The 22,207-nt window shown below is 53.8% G+C and overlaps 1 protein-coding gene across 1 annotated transcript in view; it reads left to right on the forward strand.

Moving 5' to 3' along the window:
* The window catches only part of LOC113998335 (collagen alpha-1(I) chain-like), an 87,356-nt gene that overhangs the window by 16,569 nt on the left and 48,580 nt on the right, over positions 1-22,207 (forward strand). The window contains exons 2-6 of the mRNA XM_027740984.2: positions 17,392-17,542; positions 18,474-18,632; positions 19,136-19,331; positions 19,968-20,111; positions 21,907-21,948. Of these exons, the coding sequence (XP_027596785.2) occupies positions 17,392-17,542; positions 18,474-18,632; positions 19,136-19,331; positions 19,968-20,111; positions 21,907-21,948 (692 nt within the window). The remainder of the gene's footprint in view (positions 1-17,391; positions 17,543-18,473; positions 18,633-19,135; positions 19,332-19,967; positions 20,112-21,906; positions 21,949-22,207) is intronic.

The raw sequence follows: 22,207 nt of genomic DNA on the forward strand, positions 1-22,207 counted from the left end.
CGGGGAGGGAACACCTCCATGGCTTTGTAAATCTGTGATTTGACCATCAGTTTTTCAGATTTTATAGTGAATTAATATAACATTTTATAGTGAACTAATATAATGAAGTGTTTAGGGTTGAGCTGATTCCTTGGAGTATTTATTTTGCTGGAGGTTCGATGGGAATGGTGCAGCACTTCCAGCCAAAACCGCTTTTTACCTGATTGGTTTTTTGTTTGCTTCACTTCCAAACTAGAGGGGGAAAAAAAAAAAAGAAGGAAAATCACTTCTTCATGTATTCCTGCTGCTCCTGGAGCACTGGAGTGTGCTGCAAAGGCTGGAAACACTGCTCCAGCCCAGCGGGAGAGGCTGTGCAGCAATCTCGGGGACATTTAATCTGATGAGTGGAAAACAAACTCACCCCGGTGGGTTTGGAGGAGCCCTGTGAGAGCTCTGCAGGCTGCAGGCTGCTGAGGAATAAATCTAGCTGGAATTGCTGGAATTAGACAGGAAAACAATGTTCTGTGCCCTCAGGAGATGCAGGTGTGGGGAGCAGCCATCCCTCAGAGTCTGCAGCACACGGAGAGTGGGGGAGCTCTGTAGGGTTGCTCCTTATTTGGGGTATTTCTGGGAGAGCTGTGCCATAGCAGGGGGTTGTCCGTGTCTGTGGAGCTCCCAAGTGGGATGTGCAGAAGGTTTTTGGGGATTTAGGTCTGGTGGGTTCCCAGATTCTTCAATCCTCTGCTCCCCTGGGGCCGTGCTCGCTGCAAAGGCCCCGTTTTGGATGCCTTGGCTGCTCGTGCTGCACATCTGTGGTGGGCAGAGCTGGGCTTCCCTGGCACGTGCCTGGGAAGGAAAAGGGTGGAGAGCAGGGTTGGGAAGCAGGGGGTGCCTTTCCCAAGTCAGCTGTGGATGCTGGATGTTGACACTGACCCTCCCTGGCACAGGGGTTTGCTGGTCCCTCAGGGGTGCCTGGAGGTGTCCTCCACCCCAGCTCCTCCACACAGTGCTGGAGGGATGTGCCAGTGTCCAGGGGGGCAGCAGAATGCCCTGACCACCCCCATTCCCTCCCTACCTCTGTGACCAGTGACAGCACCCAGGGAATGGCTGGAGCTGTGCCAGGGCAGGGTCAGGTTGGATCTCAGGGAAAGGTTCTTCCCCCAGAGGGTGGTTGGCACTGCCCAGGCTCCCCAGGGCAGTGGGCACAGCCCCAAGGCTGCCAGAGCTCCAGGAGGATTTGGACAATGCTCTGAGGGACAGGGTGGGATTGTTGGGGTGTCTGTGCAGGGCCAGGAGCTGGATCCTTGTGATCCTTCCAGCTCAGGATATCCTGTTTCTATGGTACCTTCCTCACTCTGCTCCCAGTTTTCCCTCAGAGGCTGGTCCATATTGGCCAAGACTTTGACCTCCACAGCTGCCAGGGATGGGCATCTCAGCAGCTTGAAAATCCCAGACCCTTTGAAGGATCCCTCTAAAATCCCCCCTAAGCTGCCATTTGTTGTGACTCTCCTTCTTACTGGCACTGAGAGGCAAAGCCAGGTGGCAGGGATTGTTTTACACAAGCTGGGAATGTTTTAATGTCTCGGAAAGAGAAACCTTGAAACCTTCCCCCAGAAGGATTTCTCCCACCGTGATACTGGATCCAGGATATGGCTTAAAAAATCATTCCTGGCGCTTTTGGAGGACAATGTGATGCATTGTTTTAGCTTAGGAAATCCTTCTCTCTCAGTCTGGATAATTAGTTCATGGATTTAGCTTTTCTTCCTCTTTTTAATCATTATCCAGTGGTGGGGCAGTGGTGGAATGCCCTGCTGACTTCAGGGAACCAGGGTGAGTTAAAAGTAATCACTGGGTTGGAAAAGGCCTCTGAGATCATGGAGTCCAACCTGTGACCCAACCCCACCTTGTCACCCAGACCATGGCACTGATGCCACATCCAGGCTCTGCTCAAACCCCTCCAGGGACGGGGACTCCCCCCCCTCCCTGGGCAGCCCATTCCAAGGGCTGATCCCTCTCTCTGCAAACAACTTCTGCCCAATGGCCAACCTAAACCTGCCCTGGGGCAGCTCAAGGCTCTGCCCTCTTGTCCTGCTGCTGGTTCCTGGCAGCAGAGCCCGACCCCCCCCTGGCTCCCCCCTCCTGGCAGGGAGTTGCAGAGAGTGAGAAGGTCTCCCCTGAGCCTCCTCCTGTCCAGGCTGAGCCCCCCCAGCTCCCTCAGCCTCTCCTCACACCACTTGTGCTCCAGACCCTTCCCCAGCCTCGTTGCCCTTCTCTGGACCTGCTCCAGCCCCTCCATGTCCTTCCTGAGCTGAGGGGTCAGAAGTGGACACAGCACTCCAGGGGTGGCCTCACAGGGGCAGAATCCCCTCCCTGCTCCTGCTGCCACCCTGATCCTGAGCCAGGCCAGGATCCATTGGCCCTCTTGGCCTCCTGGGCACATTCTGGCTCCTGTTCAGCTGCTGTCAGTCAGAGCCCCCAGGTCCTTCCTGCCTGGCCCTGTCCCCCCACTCTGCCCCCAGCCCGTGGCACTGCAGGGGTGTCCATAAAGTGGGAATTCCAGTGGTCCTCTTCACCTTGTGCTGGAGGTGGTTTGCAAGTGAGGTGGAGCAGAGATGCAGCCAAATCTTTGCTGCAGAGGTTCTCAGAGGTGGTGCTGAGGCACTCGAACAGCTGTGGCTGCACAGAGGAAGACCTGGGGCTGTTCCTCAGGTTGGTTGCTTCCAGCAGAGGAAAAGTGAAGTTGAGGGAAGGTGGGAACAGTGAAGCTGAGGGAGGGTGAGCTCAGGAATCTGCTCTGATGGACTTGGTGGAGCCCGAAGCTGAGCTATCAGTAGAGAGGTTCCCCTTGGTGACTTGGTGTGTGGGGTGGATGGAGCAGAGCTTGTGAATCGGGGTCTGCTCAGGTGAATCACTTCAAATCAGGAAGTGGGAGTGAGATTCCAAGCCGTTAAAACAGTTGGGCTTCCTGGGGTTTGCATAAAAAGGTCTTTTATTGCAGGGAGCGGAAATGTCCTGTAGTCTCAGGGGTTTAAAAATAAAATTGAGTTTTTGAACAGCTGTCTGTGTTTCAGTTAATTGAAGTTAACTTGCACTGAATACAAGAAAACAAGAAAGAGGGAACTCATCCGCAGGCAGAGGTGAAACCCTTCCTTTCTGGGTTGATGACTCATTTTCCTTTTTTTTTTTTTCTTTTTCTATTTTATTCAGGTATTGGGAAAGTTTTCTGTTTGGCACTGATTCCTTCCCAGCAATTCCCTTTAACCCTGAGAGTTCCCCCCCATCCCAAATGCAGTGTTTTCTCAGTCGTGTCTGTTCAGAGAAGTGCTGCAGCACTGAAATGTGTTTTCCCCCACTCAAAGGCAGAAGGAGGAAGGAAGAACACATATTTTTATTTTTTTTTTTTGCAAGGCAGAGCCATCCCTGCTGTTAAACCAAGACTTGTCATCTCTGTTTCTGGGGCTCTCCCCAACCCCACAGTTCTCTGTGCAGAGGCACCGTGAGCGTGTCTGACCTTGGCCCTTCTCAGCTTTACTTGTGATGAATAATAAAGGCTTAAAAACTGGGGTTTGGTGGGAAAAGAGAGATTTTCCCTCTGGGTTTCTTCTGCATAAGAGACTCTGGGAAATTCTCTGGGTTAGTAAAGGTATGGAGAGAAAGGAAAACTTGATTTGAGCTGGGAAACGATTTTGGGAGGGTTGGATGCTCCAGTGCAGCCTTAGAAGGAGAAGATACAGGAGTGGGCAGGAGGGTTTTCAGCAGGAGGAAGAGGATTTTGAACCCTGTGGAGAAAACAGGGCTGGAGATGTTCCCATCCAGCTTCTGCATAAAGGCTGAACGTTGCAGAGGGTGACCCAAGCCCACGTGCTGAGCGTGTCCTCCTTGGATCCTCCTCCATAAATGAAGTTGCTGGTGGCTCCTTCAGCCCCAGTGGAGCATCCATGCCCATCCTCATCCAAGATTTCCACCTGTGGAGCCTCCTCAGCCCAGGATCTGGTCCCAGCGAGCCAGAGCTCATCCCTGGGCCATGGGGGAGCCGTGGGGGATGAACATCTGCTGAGGGAGCTCCGAGAGGATCAGTCCCTCCTGAGGAGTGGGAACGTGGTGCCTCCAGCACAGTTTGGGGTTTGGCAACTTCTCTCCACGTGAAAAAAAAAATCCTGGTTTGTGTTTATTCACCTGGAGCCTTCTGAGCTGTGGTTGCAGCATTATGGTGAAATGAGGCTTTAGAAAGAGAGATCTTTTGGCTGGGGGGGTCTCATGGTCCACCTGGAAAAGGAGCAGCTCCCGGCACGGAGCAGCTTTTTGTGGAACTCGAAGGCTCCCAGGCACCCAGAGAGAATTTGGGTGTAAAAACACCAGCGGAGGGGGAGAGGTGGGAGGCGAGGAGCTCTGCAGGACGAACTTGGAGGAGCACTTGGGAGTCGAGTGAGGGTTGAAACCGCAACAACTCAATAGTTTGTGCAGAGAATTGGCAGCCGCGAGGGCGGAATGAATCACAAATGTGCACATGTTTGGCCTGAGGTGAAAATCCGAGCGCTTTTTGGCTGTGAAATGTCAGCTTGTTAGTCTGGGAAACGCTCATTTTTAATTCTTGCTTTATTCTCGGGAGCTGCGTTGAAGGCAGCACGAGGGGAAGGTCGGGGCTGCCGCTCCTGCCCCGGGGCTGTGCTGCTGTTGGCACAAGAGGCTCCGGTGCTTCTCCCTCCCTCTCATTCCTGCTCCTTTCCTGCCCATCCCCCAGGGCAGGTGGTGCCTGGAAGCCAGATAGAACCTCCGGGGCATTGACCCTGATCACAGGAATTTTAACACCGGGGCAGAGCCTGAGCGCTGAGCTGGGAACAGCAGCTCTGGAAAAGGAGGAAGCAGAGCAGGATCCCTGCGAGGCACCGGCCACTTTGCTCCCCTGCGGGGGAAAACTTGCCCTCTGATGGAGTTCACTGCTACTAATTTTGGCTTTAATCATACAGGGGCTGCTCAGGGCACTTGTAGGTGCTGGCAGAGCTCAGCTGGGGCAGGTCCAGCTCCCCCAGCCCAGGGCAGATGTAGGTTCATGGGAGCAGCTCTGTCTCCTCTCCCTCAGGACAGGACCCTGTTGCTCTGCAGGGAATTCCAGGATCTCCAAGGTGGTTCATTGCAGCAGAAGGGGCTGTATTTTAGCAAAAGTCAACCACGTAGCCATTCTTTAAAGGGAAAATTCGCTTCCCTGGATGATGGCACAGTGAAGGGTTTCCCTGGGTCAGGATGGGTTTGGACAGAGGTGGGACAGCTGTGCCATAGGGACTCTCCTGCAGCAGACCCCCTGCTCTTGAGAAAAGCAGGCAGGAGTGTCCTTTCCCTGCCAGCAGCCGGAACCTCGAGCCTCCCACAAGCTCCCATGAAGCATTCCCAGTGCCATCCCTGCCAGGCAGGAGGCTGGAGGAGCCTGGCAGGCAGCAGACCGTGCCTGGGAGCCCAGACGTGGCTGGGCACTGGCTCTGTGCCCTCTGTGCTTGGCACAGAGCACAGGAGCACATCCAGCCCCGTGTCCCCTGAGTGTCCCCTGCCTCTTGCCCTCAGGCTCAGTGCCAGCTCAGGGCTGGGCACTGGTGTTCACCCAGCTTTGGGGATGCAGCTCTCATGTTTGCCCTCTGCTTTTGGGACCGCTGGTTACTCCAGGGTGATGTTTTTCAGGTTTTCTCTGCAGAAACACAACTTTAAATGTGAAAGCAGCTCCCACCCCGCTCCCAGAGGGGTTTTTGGCTGCAGCAGGATCTACCATTCCAGACACAGGAGTCCTGCTCGCTGCAAAGTTGGGACCTGGAGTCTGCCACAAGCTCCCACGAAGTTAAATCCCTTGTTAAATCCCTTCAGTTTGCTTCTCCAGCCTCTTGTCACCCCTGAATGTGGATCTGTACGAGTCAAAAGGGGGAATTTGGCAGCTCTGCGTGTGCTGGGGCTGGAGGGCACGAGGCCAAGGGCACAGTAAATTCTGGGTAGGATTTTTTTCCATGTTCCAGCTTCTCCTGGATGTGATAACACGGTGTTTCCTCAGGCAGCGAGGTGGGGGTGACCTGAGCCAGACCTTCCCAGTGTGTTGTGTGATTTCTGCCTGGGTGAAGTCATTGGTTCTTATCAAGCTTGGAAAATGAAGCTGTCTGACTCCCTCGCCTTCCCCCAGGCTATTTGTCTTCTGGGCCACTGCAGGGAGGTTGATAAAACATGTTTGTCATGAACACACTGAGACCCAGCAGAGAGAGAGAGGGTTGTGATTGCCAGGGCTGGATGGCAGGAGCAGAGCAGGCAGAGCTCTGAGCACAGAAAGCTTTGGGAAGATGCTTTTGGAATGTCTCTGGCTCCTCTGGAGGTTGCCCTGAGCCTCCCTGGCCCTGCTGAGGGTTCCTGCCAGTCAGGTCCTCTGGCAGCAGAGTCTGAGAGGGAAAATCAGCCAGATTAGGGAAAACACACTCTGGTTTTGTGGCTGCAAGGAATAAAATAGCAACCAGTTTAGAATCACAGAGGTTTGGTTGGAAAAGACCTCCAAGACCATTGAGTCCAACCTGTGCCTGGTGCCCACCTTGTCCCCCAGCCCAGAGCACTGATGCCACATCCTGTCATTCCATGGACACCTCCAGGGGTGGGGACTCCACCACCTCCCTGGGCAGCTCCTTCCAAGGCCTGACCACTCTTTCCAGGAAGAAATTCCTCCCGATGTCCAACCTGAGCCTCCCTTGGTGCAGCTTGTGGCTGTGTCCTCTCCTCCTGTCCCTTGTTCCCTGGGAGCAGAGCCCGACCCTCCCCAGTTTCCCCCTCCTGTCAGGGGGTTGCAGAGCCAGAAGGTCCCCCCTGAGCCTCCTTTTCTCCAGGCTGAGCCCCCCCCAGCTCCCTCAGCCTCTCCTGCTGCTCCAGCCCCTTCCCCAGCTCTGTTCCCTTCCCTGGACACGCTCCAGCCCCTCAAGGTCTTTCTTGAAGTGAGGGGCCCAAATTGCCCAAATTTGGGCAGTGCAAAGCCTGGCTCGTGGGGTTGCTGGAGTTACAAGCTGCAGCACTGATTCATCATCCGGGTGTGATAAATCCCTGTTTGGCACAATTAGTTTACCCTGCAGATATGGAGATCCTGCAGAAATGGAGATGGAAACCTGGGCAACCCCTGAATTCCCAGGGTGAGCCACTCCATGGCAGAGCTGACTGAGCACAGCAGGCTGGGAGGCAGCATCTGTTTGGATCTTAGGGAAATAAAGTGTGTTCAGTTGTCATTTCCCCTGGGGACAGTTGGCAGGAGGGACAACCCTGTCCTTGGGGGCATCAAGCCCATCATCACTGGGTGAGGGAGGGGATGCTCTGCTCTGCCCTGGGGTGGCCTCACCTGCAATATTGGGGCACTTTGGGACACTGCAATATAAGGAAGATATTGAGCCATTAGAGAGTGTCCAAAGGAGACAATGAAGATGGGGAAGGGCCTTGATTTGAAGCCGGGGGAGGACACTGAGGGCACTTGGGGTGTTCAGCTGGAGAAGAGGAGACTGAGGGCAGAGCTCAGGGCAGTTCCAACTTCCTGGGCAGGGGCAGAGGAGGGGCAGGGACTGAGATCTGCTCTGGGGGGACCAGGGACAGCACCCAGGGAATGGCTGGAGCTGTGTCAGGGCAGGGTCAGGTCGGATCTCAGGCAAAGGTTCTTCCCCCAGAGGGTGGTTGGCACTGCCCAGGCTCCCCAGGGCAGTGGGCACAGCCCCAAGGCTGCCAGAGCTCCAGGAGGGTTTGGATGATCCTCTGGGGCACAGGGGGTGACCCTGTGCAGGGCTGAGGGTTGAACTGGATGATCCTTGTGGGTCCCTTCCAGGTCAGCACAGTCTGTGATCCGTGAGTGCAGCTGGGACAGCACAGGCCCTGCTCCCACTGGGATGTGTGGGATGTTCATGAGCACAGGTTGCACTTCACCTGAGCCTCCTTTCTACACCAGATTTGCTCTGGTTCCCTCCAGCTGTGCCCAGAGTGGGGCTGCCCTTGCAGGTGCAATATCTGACCCTCAGGGGCAGCTCCAGTGTTTGAAAACAAGCCCCCCTGGGACCGAAGGCACAAAGGACCTTTCACTGCTCCCCTGCTGCCTCTTTCCTGCAGGTTTTGGGAGACTTTGATGATAACTTGGCAAACAGGAGGCTCAGAGATCCTGAGCCAGCCTGAGCTTGTTCTGGGGGTGACAGATGGCTGCTGGCACACGATCAGACCCTCTCTGGTTGCCTTTCAGCCCTGACTAACATCTGGGTGGATCAGCTCCGAGCTGCCTCGCCTTGCACGTTGCCAGTGATATCAGGTTTAAGGCTCAGTTTTCCAGCCTCGTTCCATGTGCAGTTTAAAATCCCTGTCAGACTAAACCAAATGAATTCATCACTGGTGGAAGGAGCAGGAGCGGGGGGAGTTTGGAGGGATGGTTTGGTTTTGGGGTGCATCGAGTCTGCATTTGCTGAAATGAGAGGAATTCCCAGGATGGGCGCCCTGGATGTATTTATTTGGATTTTCTGGGGCTGTAATCTGTCCCAGATGTGTGTGTCTGCGGCAGCAGATAACACTGACCCCACTGCTTCCCTTCTCACTCAAGACACTTTCAACATTGCTGAAATAATAGCTCAGACTGAGCCTCTGCCAGACTTTAAAATAACTTCTCTGAGACAATGGGAGGTTAAGCTGGAGAAACATTTGTGAAGATCAACTTGGAATGGAGAAGAAGGGGACCAAGGTATTCTTAAAAAATACTTATTTCCCATCAAACTCTGGCTTTGTTCCAGAACCCTGAGACTGCATTTCCTCTTGTCAGAGATCTTTCTGCCTCTCTCACCTCTGCTTTTTCAGTTTTGCTGCTTCTGGTGTTTGTTTTGCTGATCCTCCTGCCTTTTGGTGAAGAAAGGGGAGTTTGGAGGTAAATCAAACCCTTCCAACTCCTGCCCTTCCCGTGATGGGTGAGCCTTGCAGAGGGGCTACAGCTCATTATCCTACTCCTCACCGTGTTCCTGAGGCTTTACCAACACATCCCATCCTGCCTTGGGAGGGGTTTAAGACTCCACAAAACATCCTGAAAGCTCAAAAGGATGGGGATGAAAGCTCAGTGTGCCCAGGGATCTCTTGGGCAGCTGGGCAGGAATATCCTCCAGTGCTCCCCAAGACAGGAGAGACTTGAGGTCAAGTCCCTGTGAGTGTGGAACTGCCTTTGGATCAGCAAATCCTTGAGCTGCAGGGAGCTGGGAGGACACAGCAGGAAAGACTCACTCTGTTCCTGCCCTTTCCTCCCCTGCTGGAGCCAGGGATGGGGGCTGGAGGGACCTCCCTGTGGTCCTGACCTTCAAGTCTGTCAAACCCAGACAATTCTTGGAAGTTTTGGGGAAGGGGGTTGTGCACACCAACGTGAGTGTGCTCTCCAGGAAGAGAGGAAACAACCTCAAGCTGTGCCAGGAGAGGTTCAGGTTGGACATCAGGAGGAATTTCCTCATGGAAAGGGTTGTTAAACATTGGGATGGGCTGCCCAGGGAGGTGGTGGAGTCCCCCACCCCTGGAGGTGTCCAGGGAAGGACTGGATGTGGCACTCAGTGCTCTGGGCTGGGGGACAAGGTGAGCATTGGGCACAGCTTGGACTCGATGATCTTGGAGATCTTTTCCAACCCAAATGATCCCGGGATCAGCACAAGAGGATGTGGAAAATCAGGGACACAAAGCCCAGCTGTGCTGTGGGCTGTCCCTCCCACCCAGAGGAGGTTTCCAGGATCAGCCCTTCATGGCTTTTGTGTGTATTTATTTTTGTGTCTTCCAACTCTATAAAACAAAACCACAGAGGGGGAGGCTCTTGGAAAGCTGGTGCTGGAAACAAGCCCCTGGAGTGTGATAATTTGTAGAATTTGCTATTAATTTACTTTGACAATGGAACAACAAAGAGGAGCTTATTTGTTACTGACACTGAGGGCCAATGTTTATGGGACTTGTCTCCACTCAGAGTCACACAAGTTTTACTGGTATGCTTTTGAGTTGTTTTTAAATGAATCCACTGGTCAGACACTGCAGAGCAATCCAAATCTGGTTTGTGCTGATTCACTGGAACTCAATAATTAATTGCTGCAAGACTGACTTGAACAGGTTGAGGAGTGGCTGTGTGGGGACTTGCACAGGTTTCAATGAAAACCAGTTAAAAATATCCCTCCAGCTAAACCCATTAATGCCTGAATATAGATAAAACATCACTGCCACGATGTTTGGCTTGAGTGAGTGAAGGTTTGAGCTCAACCCAAAAGCATTTGCTGTCCGTGGTCCAGGAGGGGACAGGAGGTGAATGCCCAGAGCAGAGGAAGGAGGATCTGGGGGGGATGTGTGGAGAAGAGGGAATAGGAGATGCACCCACGTGTGTGTGTGGCCTGGGGGTGAGGGATGAGCAAGGCTGGAGTGACTTGTAGCTCCCCAGAGCATTTCCTAAGGCCCAAGAGCTCGAGGTGTGGGTTAACTCTCCTGGTTGCTCAGGAAGGAGATGGTTGAGAAGCTCTGAGGGATCTGTGAGGTTGGACTGGGTGACTTTTAAAGGTCCCTTCCAACCCAAAACTATTTCATGGTTCTGTGATCTCTCAGTACACGTCTTGGGAAGTTTAGAAATGGCTTCTTTTCTGATTTCTTATTAAAAAATCCCAGCCCCAAACCAAACCAAGCCAGGCCACCAAACCCTACAGAGCAGTCCACCCTTGTGAGCTCCCCTCCCAGCCCTTCCCAGTGCTCCTTCACAAGGGTCTTTGGACTCCCCTTTCTCAGCTTTCAGGATATTGATTTGCTCCACATTTGCACCCCCCTCCTGTGTCCTCACAAGGGCAGGAAACAGCCTCTCAGTGAACGTTCTCTCCCAGTTAATGGGGTGAGGGTTTTATGCTGGCTCCCGGCTCAGGCAGTTGGGATTTGCAGAGATGAGGATGGTGGAGCTGAAGGCTGAGGTGCCCCTTCCCCACTCCTGTGGCCACTCTGGTTTCATCACCCCCATTGTGGTTTAGCAGCCCTTAAACTCTTTGCTTTCCTGCTCCCATTTCTCCCCTCCCAAACACTCTTTTCCTGCCACTTGCCCTATTTTCCCTGTATCCTTACCCGGGGTCATCCTCGCCTTCCAGCAGCCCTTCCTCCTCCCCGGGCTTTGTCCCCAAAAGCCTCACCCACCCTGCTGGGCAGGCACAAAGGAGTGGCAGCACAACTGCAGCTCTGCCTAATGAGCTCCAGGGAAACCTGTGCTCCCGTTTTTCCTGCGGAAACAGCGTGTCCAGCTTAAGCCCTTTCTTCTGAAAAGGTCTCGCTTCCCTGGAATTTTCTGTCCCCTCTGTGGGTGGGTGGTTGCATTCACTCTCTCCCTCTAATAGGTACAAGGTCCTCTGTGTGAGAAATGTGCCTTTTTCTTCCTGCTTTGGCTCTGTCCCCTTCCACTCGCTGGGTCCAACCCAAATTGTCTCTGCTCTCCGGAGCAGGGAGGCCGAGGTGGAAATCCTGTTGCATAATCGGCACTGGGAGCTCTGCTCTGGCTCAAACCTCACCTCGTGTGGCTTCTGGAGGTGCCCTTAAAAAGGAATTATTGGGGAGAGGAGGGAAATGGGAACAGCAGGGAGCAAACGTGGCACAGGAGGGGACACGGGTGGCTGCCCTGGGATTCTGGATATTGTGGGATAGAAGGAGAAGAAGGAAGAGCTGCTGGGGGGTTGATGTCCTGCAAACACAACGTGCTGTGTGAGGGTGTCCTTGACCTTGCCCAGCCAATATGCAGAGTCCAAACAAACATGGAGTTGCCACCGTGGGTGCCCTGGGTGCAGAGAGGGTCAGGCACAACCTCCAAGGCTGAAAATGTCCTTTAAGGGGCAAAGGATGGTGGAATGGGAGATGCCAGGGGGGGAGTGGAGGAGCATCAGTCTGGTTTTGAATGCCTGTGGTGGTGTCAGTGGTGTGAGGTGCCAGCAAACCCCTGTCCCAGGATAAAGCCCTGCTTTTCCATCCCTTAATGCAGAGAGCCTTCGTGATGAGATTCCAGCTGGGATGGAGCAGCCTCTCCAGTTCAGAGTTTGAAGAGCACGGGCTGTGATCCTGAGCAGACTCCTGGCAGGACACTGGCACAAGGCACTCAGGAATTAGAGGGAGGAAAGACCCATTAGGTCATCTGCTCCATGCCCCAGGCAGCAAACACCAGGGCTGTCCCCTGGGGTTGTCCAGCCCTGTTATTTGAGGTCTCAACCAGTGGTGCTGCATCCAGGGGAAATGACTCAGCCTGACAGACCCTCTCCCAGGGCTCCAACTGGGTTTTCCATTGTTTATGTCATTCCCTTTTCCCTCATTTCCCTCCTCTGGGGAGGATGGAAAGCTGAGCATGAGCTTCACATGTGTGAACAAGCCAGAGGAAAGCAGGGATGGTCACTTTTATGGGGCTGCAACTGGGGGTGCCCCCCAAGGAACACCTTCCTCTGGAATGCAGCCCCAGGAATGGGGTGGAATGGGATGGTGGAGGACCACTGCTGATCCCTGAGAGCACTGATGGGCCTTAATGACCCTGCTCAGCCTCACCAGGACCCCCACCCAGCCCCTCATCCTGGGAGCCCCACTGAAGCTCAGCCCTGTGCCTTCAGCCTTCTCCTGAGCTGAGCTGCAGAGCCTTTGCCTCCAGCCCTGCCTCTGGCTGTGCCTCCCGGGTGGACCATGGATTTAGGGTGGATGTGCTTTATCTCCTGGCACTTTTGTGCCTTGTCTCATCTCTGTCTCTTGGATGGAGATAATGGGACAGTGCATCTTCTCTTGCTGAGCTCTGGTTTGCTGCTCTGGTCCGAGTTTAGGATTGCTGGGGCATTTGCACTAAAGCCCAAGGTCAGCCTGGCTCTTCTCTGGGTGTGGTTTCTGGGCTCTCTGAGCAGAGACTTCCTGACCCAACCTCAAGCACCTCAGTAGGTGTCTGAGGGGTCGTTCTGCAGCTCCATGTTGTGTCTCTCACAGGTGTCCCCCCTGGCACTGACTGCTCTGCTCCCCAGCCTTGGGAACACTTCTCCCAGAACACACTTGGCACCCTGATGGGGGTGGGGGAGCTTTGCTTTGGGATGAGCTTCACCTTGGAATGCCATGTCCTACTCTCTGGCTCCGCTGGCCACTGCTTGTCCTTGCTGAGGTTGGCCCTGGCACAAGTTTCCCTGGCACTGGACTGCCTTGGGAAGATTCCTGTGCTGCTTTTAGGAGCCAGTTGAATTTGGCAGCGCTGTTGAACTCCAGAAATCTCCTTTCCAGGCTGGAAACAGCCATTCTTCATGTTTTTGGGCTGAGTTGGGATAGCAAATTGTCAGTTGGGTGTGCTGAGTGTGCTCTGTGGGTGGTTGGATGGACAAGGGGGAGCCCAAGGCAAAGCCAGCTGGGGTGTGACCCCCTGCCCTGGGGGTCGGGGACAGTGTCACCTCCAGGGAGGAGGCAGAAGTGTGCTGGTGGTTCAGCAGTGGCAGAGGGAGTGTTTGGGAGCAGAGCTGCTCACCAGTGGCCACTGGAAGGAGATGGGGAAGCCTGGCTGTGGAACAAGGCACCTGAGCCCTGGGAAAGCTGAAAACTCAGCAGAAAGTGTGATTTTTTTGTAAAGGAAACACAGAATTACGGTACCAGACTGACAGTCTGTCCTTCCCCTGACTGGCTGCCGCAGGGACTGCCCTCCCAGCACCCTCAGCTTCCCCCTGCCTGGGATTAATCTGCTCCCAGGAAGGCTATGACCCCGCTCTCTCACTGCTGGTGACTCAGACCCTGCCCTGAGAATCACTTCCCAGGTAATCCCTGTCCTTGAGGAGCAGCGTGTCTGCTCCCAGGCAAGGAGAGAAAATAAACCTGCTTTGAAACTCAAAGCAAATCCGTGAGGTTCTTGTAGTAACCAGAAATTCAGCTGTGTCAGGGTGGAGAGCTGGCCCTGGGTTAGTGCTGGGGAGAAGCTGCGAGGAAAAGCTTTGGTGTTGAGGCTGTTTAAACACTAAATCCAGTGTCAAACAACCTCATTTCTGCCCCAAAATGAGAGTTTGGGGCAATGAGCTGCAGCAACTGGAATCCTATTACAGTTTGGGTTGGGGTGTCCTGTGTAGAGCCAGGAGTAGGACTGGATCCTGATGGGTCCCTTCCAGCTCAGCATATTCTGTGCTTCTACGATAAATTTATAAGTAAAGATTAGATTTAATATAAAATTATTTAAATAGCATCTGAAATACAAATATATAAGTCCATATAAGCCTGCACTGAGCCTAAATTCTTATCTAAACAAATATATTTGTTCACCCTTTATACTACTGAACATATAAAAAACCCAAACCTTTAACAAAATGCTTGTTTTCTGTGGGTTCTTTTGGAAATAACTGAGTCCCTGCTCCACTAAAACCCCACACACCACTTTAGTGGCCACACTGCCAACCTGAACTATCAGTGTATTGGAAAACTTTGAGGGGAAAAGAAGCGGGAAAACAATTAAGGCAGCACTGTAAGCTTACAGAAAAATATGAATTTATCTTCCTATTTGGAGCTAAGAAGCCCTCTCATATCACACCACCATATCTCCAAAGCCCTCCTGAGAATGCCTGACATTAGTGATTTATAACCTGTGGTGTTACAGTATGCATAAATAGGAATGGATTATTAAGTTTTTGAAGCAGCCTCAAGTTGGTGGGCCATTCCAGAGGGAACATCTCATCCCACCCCCTGCCACGGGCAGGGACACCTTCCACTAGCCCAGATTGCTCCAGCCTGGCCTTGGACACTTGCAGGGATGGGGCAGCCCCAGCTTCTCTGGGCAACCTGTGCCAATGTTTAGCAGCCTCACTGCAAAGAACTTCTTCCTTATCTCCGAATCTCCTTTTAGTTCCAAACCACCCCCCTTGTCCTTGTTCCCTGCCACCAGAGCTTCAACAGGGCACGGGAAGGTTTGGCCTTGCCTGGGAAAACTCCCACGTAAGTGTGTTGTTCCTAGTGCTGAGTCCCAGCTGCTCTTCCCTGACAGGAGCCACTGAACCCACACTTATTTTCCTGCCTTTGAGCACCAGCCAAGCTGATCCCTGGTTGTGGCTGCAGCCCCTGGAGAAGGAGCGTGCAGGTCCTGGAAAGCAGCTGGGAAACCACCTCCCAGAAACACTTGGGATTGAGAAGGGACAACCATTCCTGATATTTTGTCCCCTCTGTCATCTGGGCTTGGTCTCATCCGTTCCCCACACGGTGCTGCACATCCCTTGCAATGCTGACAGACTGGGGGGCCCCGGGGGGGCTCAGCCCCGCAGGCTCTGCCCTGGTACCAGTTTTGCCGCGGTTTTGCTGCCTAAACATGTTGCACATTCGTGTTGCTGAGCTGAGGGTGGCCTGGAAACACATCCATGCTGTGTCCATGTGGGGAGCTGGGATTTCACCAGGGATTGACAGGAAGCTGAACATGAGCCAGAGTGTGCCCAGGTGGCCAAGATGGCCAATGGATCCTGGCCTGGCTCAGGAACAGTGTGGCAGCAGGAGCAGGGAGGGGATTCTGTCCCTGCCCTGGGCACTGGGGAGACCACCCCTGGAGTGCTGTGTCCAGTTGTGGCCCCTCAGCTCAGGAAGGACATGGAGGGGCTGGAGCAGGTCCAGAGAAGGGCAACGAGGCTGGGGAAGGGTGTGGAGCACAAGTGCTGTGAGGAGAGGCTGAGGGAGCTGGGGGGGCTCAGCCTGGACAGGAGGAGGCTCAGGGGAGACCTTCTCACTCTCTGCAACTCCCTGCCAGGAGGGGGGAGCCGGGGGGGGTCGGGCTCTGCTGCCAGGAACCAGCAGCAGGACAAGAGGGCAGAGCCTTGAGCTGCCCCAGGGCAGGTTTAGGTTGGCCATTGGGCAGAAGTTGTTTGCAGAGAGAGGGATCAGCCCTTGGAATGGGCTGCCCAGGGAGGGGGGGGAGTCCCCGTCCCTGGAGGGGTTTGAGCAGAGCCTGGATGTGGCATCAGTGCCATGGTCTGGGTGACAAGGTGGGGTTGGGTCAAGGGTTGGACTTGATGATCTCAGAAGTCCTTTCCAACCTGTCTGATTCTATGATTCTGTGATTTCCCAGCTCCTCACAAACAGCAGCATCTCCTGCAGGACTCTGTTCCCTCCCCTCCTTCCCAGCACAAGGGCTCTTTCCCTCGCAGTCTTCCACGGAGGTGATGTCAGGGCTGATACATTTGTGTCTGAAGTGGATCAAAGCAGTTTCTGCTCCATTGACTGGTTATTTTCCCTCTCTGGGTGTGGATGGCTCCTGTCTGGGTGCAGCACACCCCAGGCTGTTTGTCTGCCCTCAGATAAATCTCTCACCTCACGCACAGCAGGAATTAGAGTGAATGCAGGGGCTGGATGCCTCCCAAGCTGCAACAGATGCTGGTGCAGATGGTGCTGGCAGAATTCCCACTGACAAATCATCAGGTGGGATTGTCCAGACTCTCCCAGTGAAGGGGCTGTGGGTCTGGAGTGATCCTACAAGGCTGGGCCAGGGAGTGCTGCCCTGGGTCTGTCCCTTGTCCCCATCCCTTGCAGGTGACAGGGTTGTTGCCACACTGGAGCGACCTGGTTGTGGATGTCTGGGAGGTAAAACACCATGTCTGGGTAGAGCCAGAGGTCTGAGAGTCTGTCTGCGAATGGAGAGGAACGAGAAACCTCAGGGCTTTAAACAAATTTTTCCTCAGGTGTTTGTGTAGTTGAAAGATTCTCTAGTTCAAGGATGAACTTGGAAAGGGAAAGTCTGTGTTCACTGTGGGAGTTAAAAGCTCCTCCTGAGGCTGAAGGGATGGTGCTGCCAAACAGCCCAGCCTGGAGCTCCCACCCTGTTCAAACCATCCTGCTGTTCCCAGCAGAGTTCTGAAGGTGGGCCCTTCCCCTTCTGGGAAAGGGATTGATCCTGCTGGAGCTCCTGACCTTCTGACAGTGATGAACCCCGTTTGGGCAGAGAGGACTGTCCCTGTGCTCTGGTCAGGACAGAGGAGGGACAGTAACTTCATCCCTTTCCTTAGTCCAATTTTTATTGAAACTGGGCAAACACCCACAAGGATGTTTGGGAAAGGACTGAGCAGGATTTTCTGTGCCCAGCTGAGCCAGGACTTGTGATTTAGGACATTTGTGTCCCAGGCTCTGCTTTCCAGCCCCGAGCATCCCAACTGTGTGGTTGCAAAGGTCCCACCACTGCTGGGGAAGGAATGGCCCTTCATGTTTTTGGGACACTGGCCTCGAAACACATGTCCTGCTTCAAAATTCTCTCCTGGCTGCCTCTGAAGTTCTCTTTTTGGTCTGGGTTTAACGAATTTGTGAATTACTTTAATCTTTCCAAATGTATACTCTTCTTCCTGGGGGGTTTGTCTGTTTGAGTTATCTATTCTTTTGTTGAAGAATGAGCAGAGCAGAGCCCTGTAGTGGAGGTTTCTCAGCCACTGAGCATCTCTTTCTTCTCCCCCAAAGCAGATGAAGTGAACTTGCTGGACAAAATCACTCTCTACGCACAGGACCTCAGCAATATTTCCTTTGCCTATGATGAAGCCAACTGCAGGATCCTGGAGGTGGGGCAGTATGCCACCCTCAACATCCCCACCAGGGAGGCCTTTGGGGACAGGTAGGTGCCTTCAGGGGGTGGGGCTGGGCTGGTGGTGCCCAAAAATCGTCCAGTGTGTGCTTGTTGGCTCGAGGAGTTACTTTCAGACCCCATTCCATAATAACAAGGAGATAACACATCCACTCTGTGATCTCAGGAACGTTTTGGAACAGGCTGCTCCATCCCTGGAAGTGTCCAAGGCCATGTTGGATGGAGCTCTGAGCAGCCTGGTCTAATGGAAGGTGTCCCTGCCCGTGGCAGGGGGTGGAATGAGATGGTCCTAAAGGTCCCTTCCCACCCAAACCATTCCATGATTTTTTGATCTTTCTGGGTGGGGTGCACAGCTCTTGGCTCAGCACTTCCAGGGATGTGTTTCCTTGGTGTTCCCATCTGGGAGGCCTCTCTGCTCCAGCACTTGAGTGGAAAGGACAAGAAAGGCAGCACAGCCATATCCATCAGCATTGCTTGATGCCAAGCTCTGTGGGGGCACAGACCAGGTGGGACCTTTGCCATGCTTGGTACAAGGCTGCTGAGGACAAGGATGTGGGACATGAAGAGAGAAGGCATAAAAAGCTGCTTGTAGCAGGGTTCCCATCCATCCCCACAGTGGATTCCCATGGAAAACTGTGCCCAACCACATAAGTGTGTGCTGAGACTGCTCCTGAGAGGGGTGTGCTGAGGTTCTGTGGTTGAATGGGTGTTTTATATATATAATATGTATGGGTGATATGGTTATATAAGGTTATGAGTTTATATGGGCAGTGCTAATTTTGGCCTGGCTGCTTCTTTTTGACTGCCTGACTTTACCACTGCAATGATGGTTTTTTTGCTCTTGTTTGTTTTTATCTTTCCTTCTCCCTGGGGTTCGTTTGTGCTGTGACTCGTTTGTTGTGCCCCGAGGGGTCAGCCCCTGGTGGCACAGCAGATGCCACGTGTCCCCTGTTCCTGCCAGGTTTGCAGATGAGCTGAGCGTGCTGATGAAGCTCAGGTACTCCCTGAAGGAGGACACCAGCCTGGTGACCATCCTCAGCCACAGGAGCCACGTGCTCTTCCAGATCAGGATCAGCCCCTACGCCCTGGTCTTTGTCACCACGAGGAGGAGACACTACGAGTAAGTTCCAGCTCGGGGGGTTGTTATTCTGCCTTTTCCTGCTTCCTTTTCCCCTCCCAAGGCCACAGTTGAGGTTTCCTGCTCTGGTGGGCTTTGAGCAGTGCCCATCACGTCCCATGGCCCCTGAAGGTCCCTCAGACCTGTTGCTGTGACTGTGCAGGTTGTCACTGCCAAACTCCACTCTGTCAAAACGATGCAGATCTGGAAAGCAGAGCAAAGAACAAAAAGGTTGAAATACCTGGGGATGAATCAAACGGGGAAAGACAGAGATACCAAGAATTCCTCAGACACCTCATGTGGTTGTGGAATCCCCAGATCCATTGGGAAACAGCATTCCTGTGCTGGAAGACAAGTGATGGTGCTACTTGTGACAATTCTAGTGCTGTCCTTTGTGTCTGCACTGAGGGACCCTCGGAGCTGATGAGGGTGAAGCCTCATCCTGCAAAAGCTGTGGGACCAAAGTTTTGTGCTGTGTCCCTTCCTTTCCCCCCTGGAACACACAGGTTCCCAGTTTCCTTCCTTGGCGATGGGCACTGGCACCAGGTTGCCCTCAGCATCTCCCTGGAGAGGCTGGAATTGCACGTGGACTGTCGGCTGGTGGACAGAGTGAGCTGGGCCAACTATTTCGGGATGGGAGTGAACACTGAGGGGCTCATCATCATTGGAGGCCTCATCGAGTCCTTTGAGATCCCCTTTAAGGTGAGTGAGGGCAGGGCTGTCTGGCAGGGCTGGGAGGGCATGGTCTGCTCCATCTCCCTCCGAAGGGGTCCTTTGCCTTCTCTTCCTAAAACACACCGTGTGTGTTCACGCTTGGGCAGGGTGAGCTTGGAATTGTGCCAGGGGCTTGTTTTTGGCTCGGGGCAGCACAAGTGCCAGCAGTCAGGTCAGCAGTGGGGACCCCTGGGTTTGACTTCCATCCTCTCCTGTTGGCCATGGCTTGTACCACGTACAGGTGTTGCTGTGTGTGCAGAACATCTGGTTTGGGAGCATGTCCCGTGGCTTCACACAGGGCAGGGTTAGATGGGATATTGGGAAGAAATCCTTCCCTGGGAGGGTGGGGAGGCCCTGGCACAGGTTGCCCATCCCTGGAAGTGTTCTAGGCCAGGTTGGATGGGGTTTGGAGCAACCTGTTCTTGGTCTTGGAAGGTGTCCCTGCCAAGGGCATCTTTGCATCCAGCCCTTGAAGATGGAAAGGGAATGTTGATTGCCCAAACCATCCCCTGGCTATAGGAGCTGGAGACAACCTGCTCCCACAGCCCCTTCCAGACCTTTCTCTGTCCTCTGGAGGAAGAAGCAGGAGGATAAACGATGGTTTGTGTGTCCCTTCCTCCCCAGGGAGCTCTCCAGCAGCTGACCTTCGTGATGGGAGACCCCTCAGCCGCCGCCGAGCACTGCCACAGCTACAACTCCAGCTGCACGGGCTCCTTCAGCCTCAGCCACCTCACCTCCTCCTGGGAGCCCTCCACAGCCTGGCCAGAGGTGTGGCTGAGGGCAGATGACAAATTTTGGGAGCGCTGGGCCAGGCTCCTCTTTGGTTTAACCCCGCTCCAAGTGTTAGTGCAGCCTGGCAGAGCTCAGCTCTCCATGCCAGGAGGTGATGGTGGGTGGTTCCTTCACCACCCAAACCCCCCCTGCGAGTCACAGATGGGTTTGGTGCGAAGGAGGATGAGTTAAGGGGCGGGTTTCTGAGCCAAGGAAAGCCTGGGTGGGTGTGTGGGACTGTGTGTGCTCGGTGTGGAACACAGGGAAGCTTTGAGGAGCTGTTGAGTAATGCTGCAGCTGGAGCTGGGCTTTTGGGAGGGGGTGACAGCTGTCCTGGGGAATTGTACACCACTTTGGAATTCTTGCTCGCTCCCAGCAGGACTGTACACCCTTTGGTGCATCATCCTGCCAAAGGTTGTCCCTCTGTTCTTGCCAGCATCGCTGGAAAGTGGAAGTTCGGGGGATTTTGCTTTTATTCCAGTGTTAAGTAAATCATCAAGACATTTTTCTGTGCCAAAAAGCCCAAATGACTCAATAAATCCCCCAAAAGACATGAAACACCCAGGCTTTCCTCGAGAGCTGCAGTTGGCCCAGGGAGATGCCTCATCTCTTAGGGCAGGGATATTAGAAAGGAGCCTGGAAAAGGCTGGGGAGAGGCAACTGTGGAATGTCAGGATTTGGCACAAACCTCCCACTTCTGGTGGTCTGGTGAGGAGCTGGGACAGCTGCCAGGAAAGGGCAGTGTCAGGGGAGGGAACTGGGTGTGGGATGGGGCATCTGCCCTCTCTGGGGCCTGCCCAAGGTTTCCTTTGGGGTGCTGGTGCCAGCACATCCTGGCAGCAAAGAGAGAGTGGTGACACCCACCCAGGTGACACCCACCCAAGTGACACCCATCCAGGTGACACCCATCCAGGTGACACCCACCCAAGTGACACCCACCCAAGTGACACCCACCCAGGTGACACCCACCCGGGACAGCCCTTTGGTGTCTGCCCCACTCCCACCACGGGCTGCAGCAGTTTGTGTGTTTATTATTTTAAGAGGAGGATTTCAGGGAAAGCCCTGATCAGGAGGGATTAAGTAGGAGTAGCTTTGCCAGGGAGTAAATGCGGAGGAGGCTGAGTGTGTGACACAGGGCAGGTCACACTGGCTCTCTGCTGCTCTGAGGGACAGTGGGGTAACCCCTGGCCATCCCAAAATGCATTTCTCACACTGACAGCCCTTGGAGGGCGTGGCTGTGGCTCTGGGATAAGTTGAACTCACTCCTTAGAGCCAAGAGATAAGGACAGATCTCTCATTTAAAAGCTCCAAGATGTGTCCTCTGAGCCTGGGAGGTGATGGGCTCATTTTAACATGTCCTGGCAGCAAAGAGAGAGCGGTGACACCCACCCAGGTGACACCCATCCCGAGTTCTGGAGGCCTGGAGCTTTGGGTGGCTCTGGTGTCTCACCCAGCAAGGGGAAAGTTTTACTTGAAGCATCAGTACGTTGAGTGCAGGTGGGACAATTCTGCCCCACATCCCACCAGTTCCCACCCCTTGCTGGCCCTTCCCAAGGACTGATGAGCTTCCAAATGAAGAGAAACTGCAAAACCCACCCAAACACTTGAGGGGTTTAATCCAAAGCTATTCCCTCCTGTTCCTCTGAAGGATTGGCTCCCAGTGTGCATTCCCTGGATTCTTCCTGTGCCCTCAGAGGCAGTTCCATCCTGGGGCCAACAATAAGCACATGGTTAAGTCAGTGCTGGTCCTTGAGCAGTGATATTTTCCCTCTTTCTCCCTCCATCTCTCCAGGTGCTAAAGGAAACCAATGAAATCCAGGATTCCTCTGCTCAGGTAAGACTCTCCTGCATCTCCCCTCTCCATGTCCCTCTGCTGTCCCACCCCCAGAGCATCTCCTGGGGACATGAGCTTCTCTTATGAGCAACAAGGTAAACCCCAAAGTTCCCCGAACAAGGCTACTAATCACTATTTTCTTGGCTATTGGTTGTTATTTTCTTTACTGCAATATTTCTCTTTAATGATTTGGATGTAACTTGGCGTGTCTTGGAGCTGGTGGAGGCCAAGGTGAGTGTTCAGGTGACCTTCCTGAGCT

This window comes from Pipra filicauda, unplaced genomic scaffold, assembly GCF_003945595.2.
Source record: "Pipra filicauda isolate LSUMZ 115617 unplaced genomic scaffold, ASM394559v2 scaffold321_size1097455_pilon, whole genome shotgun sequence".
NCBI lineage: Eukaryota > Metazoa > Chordata > Aves > Passeriformes > Pipridae > Pipra > Pipra filicauda.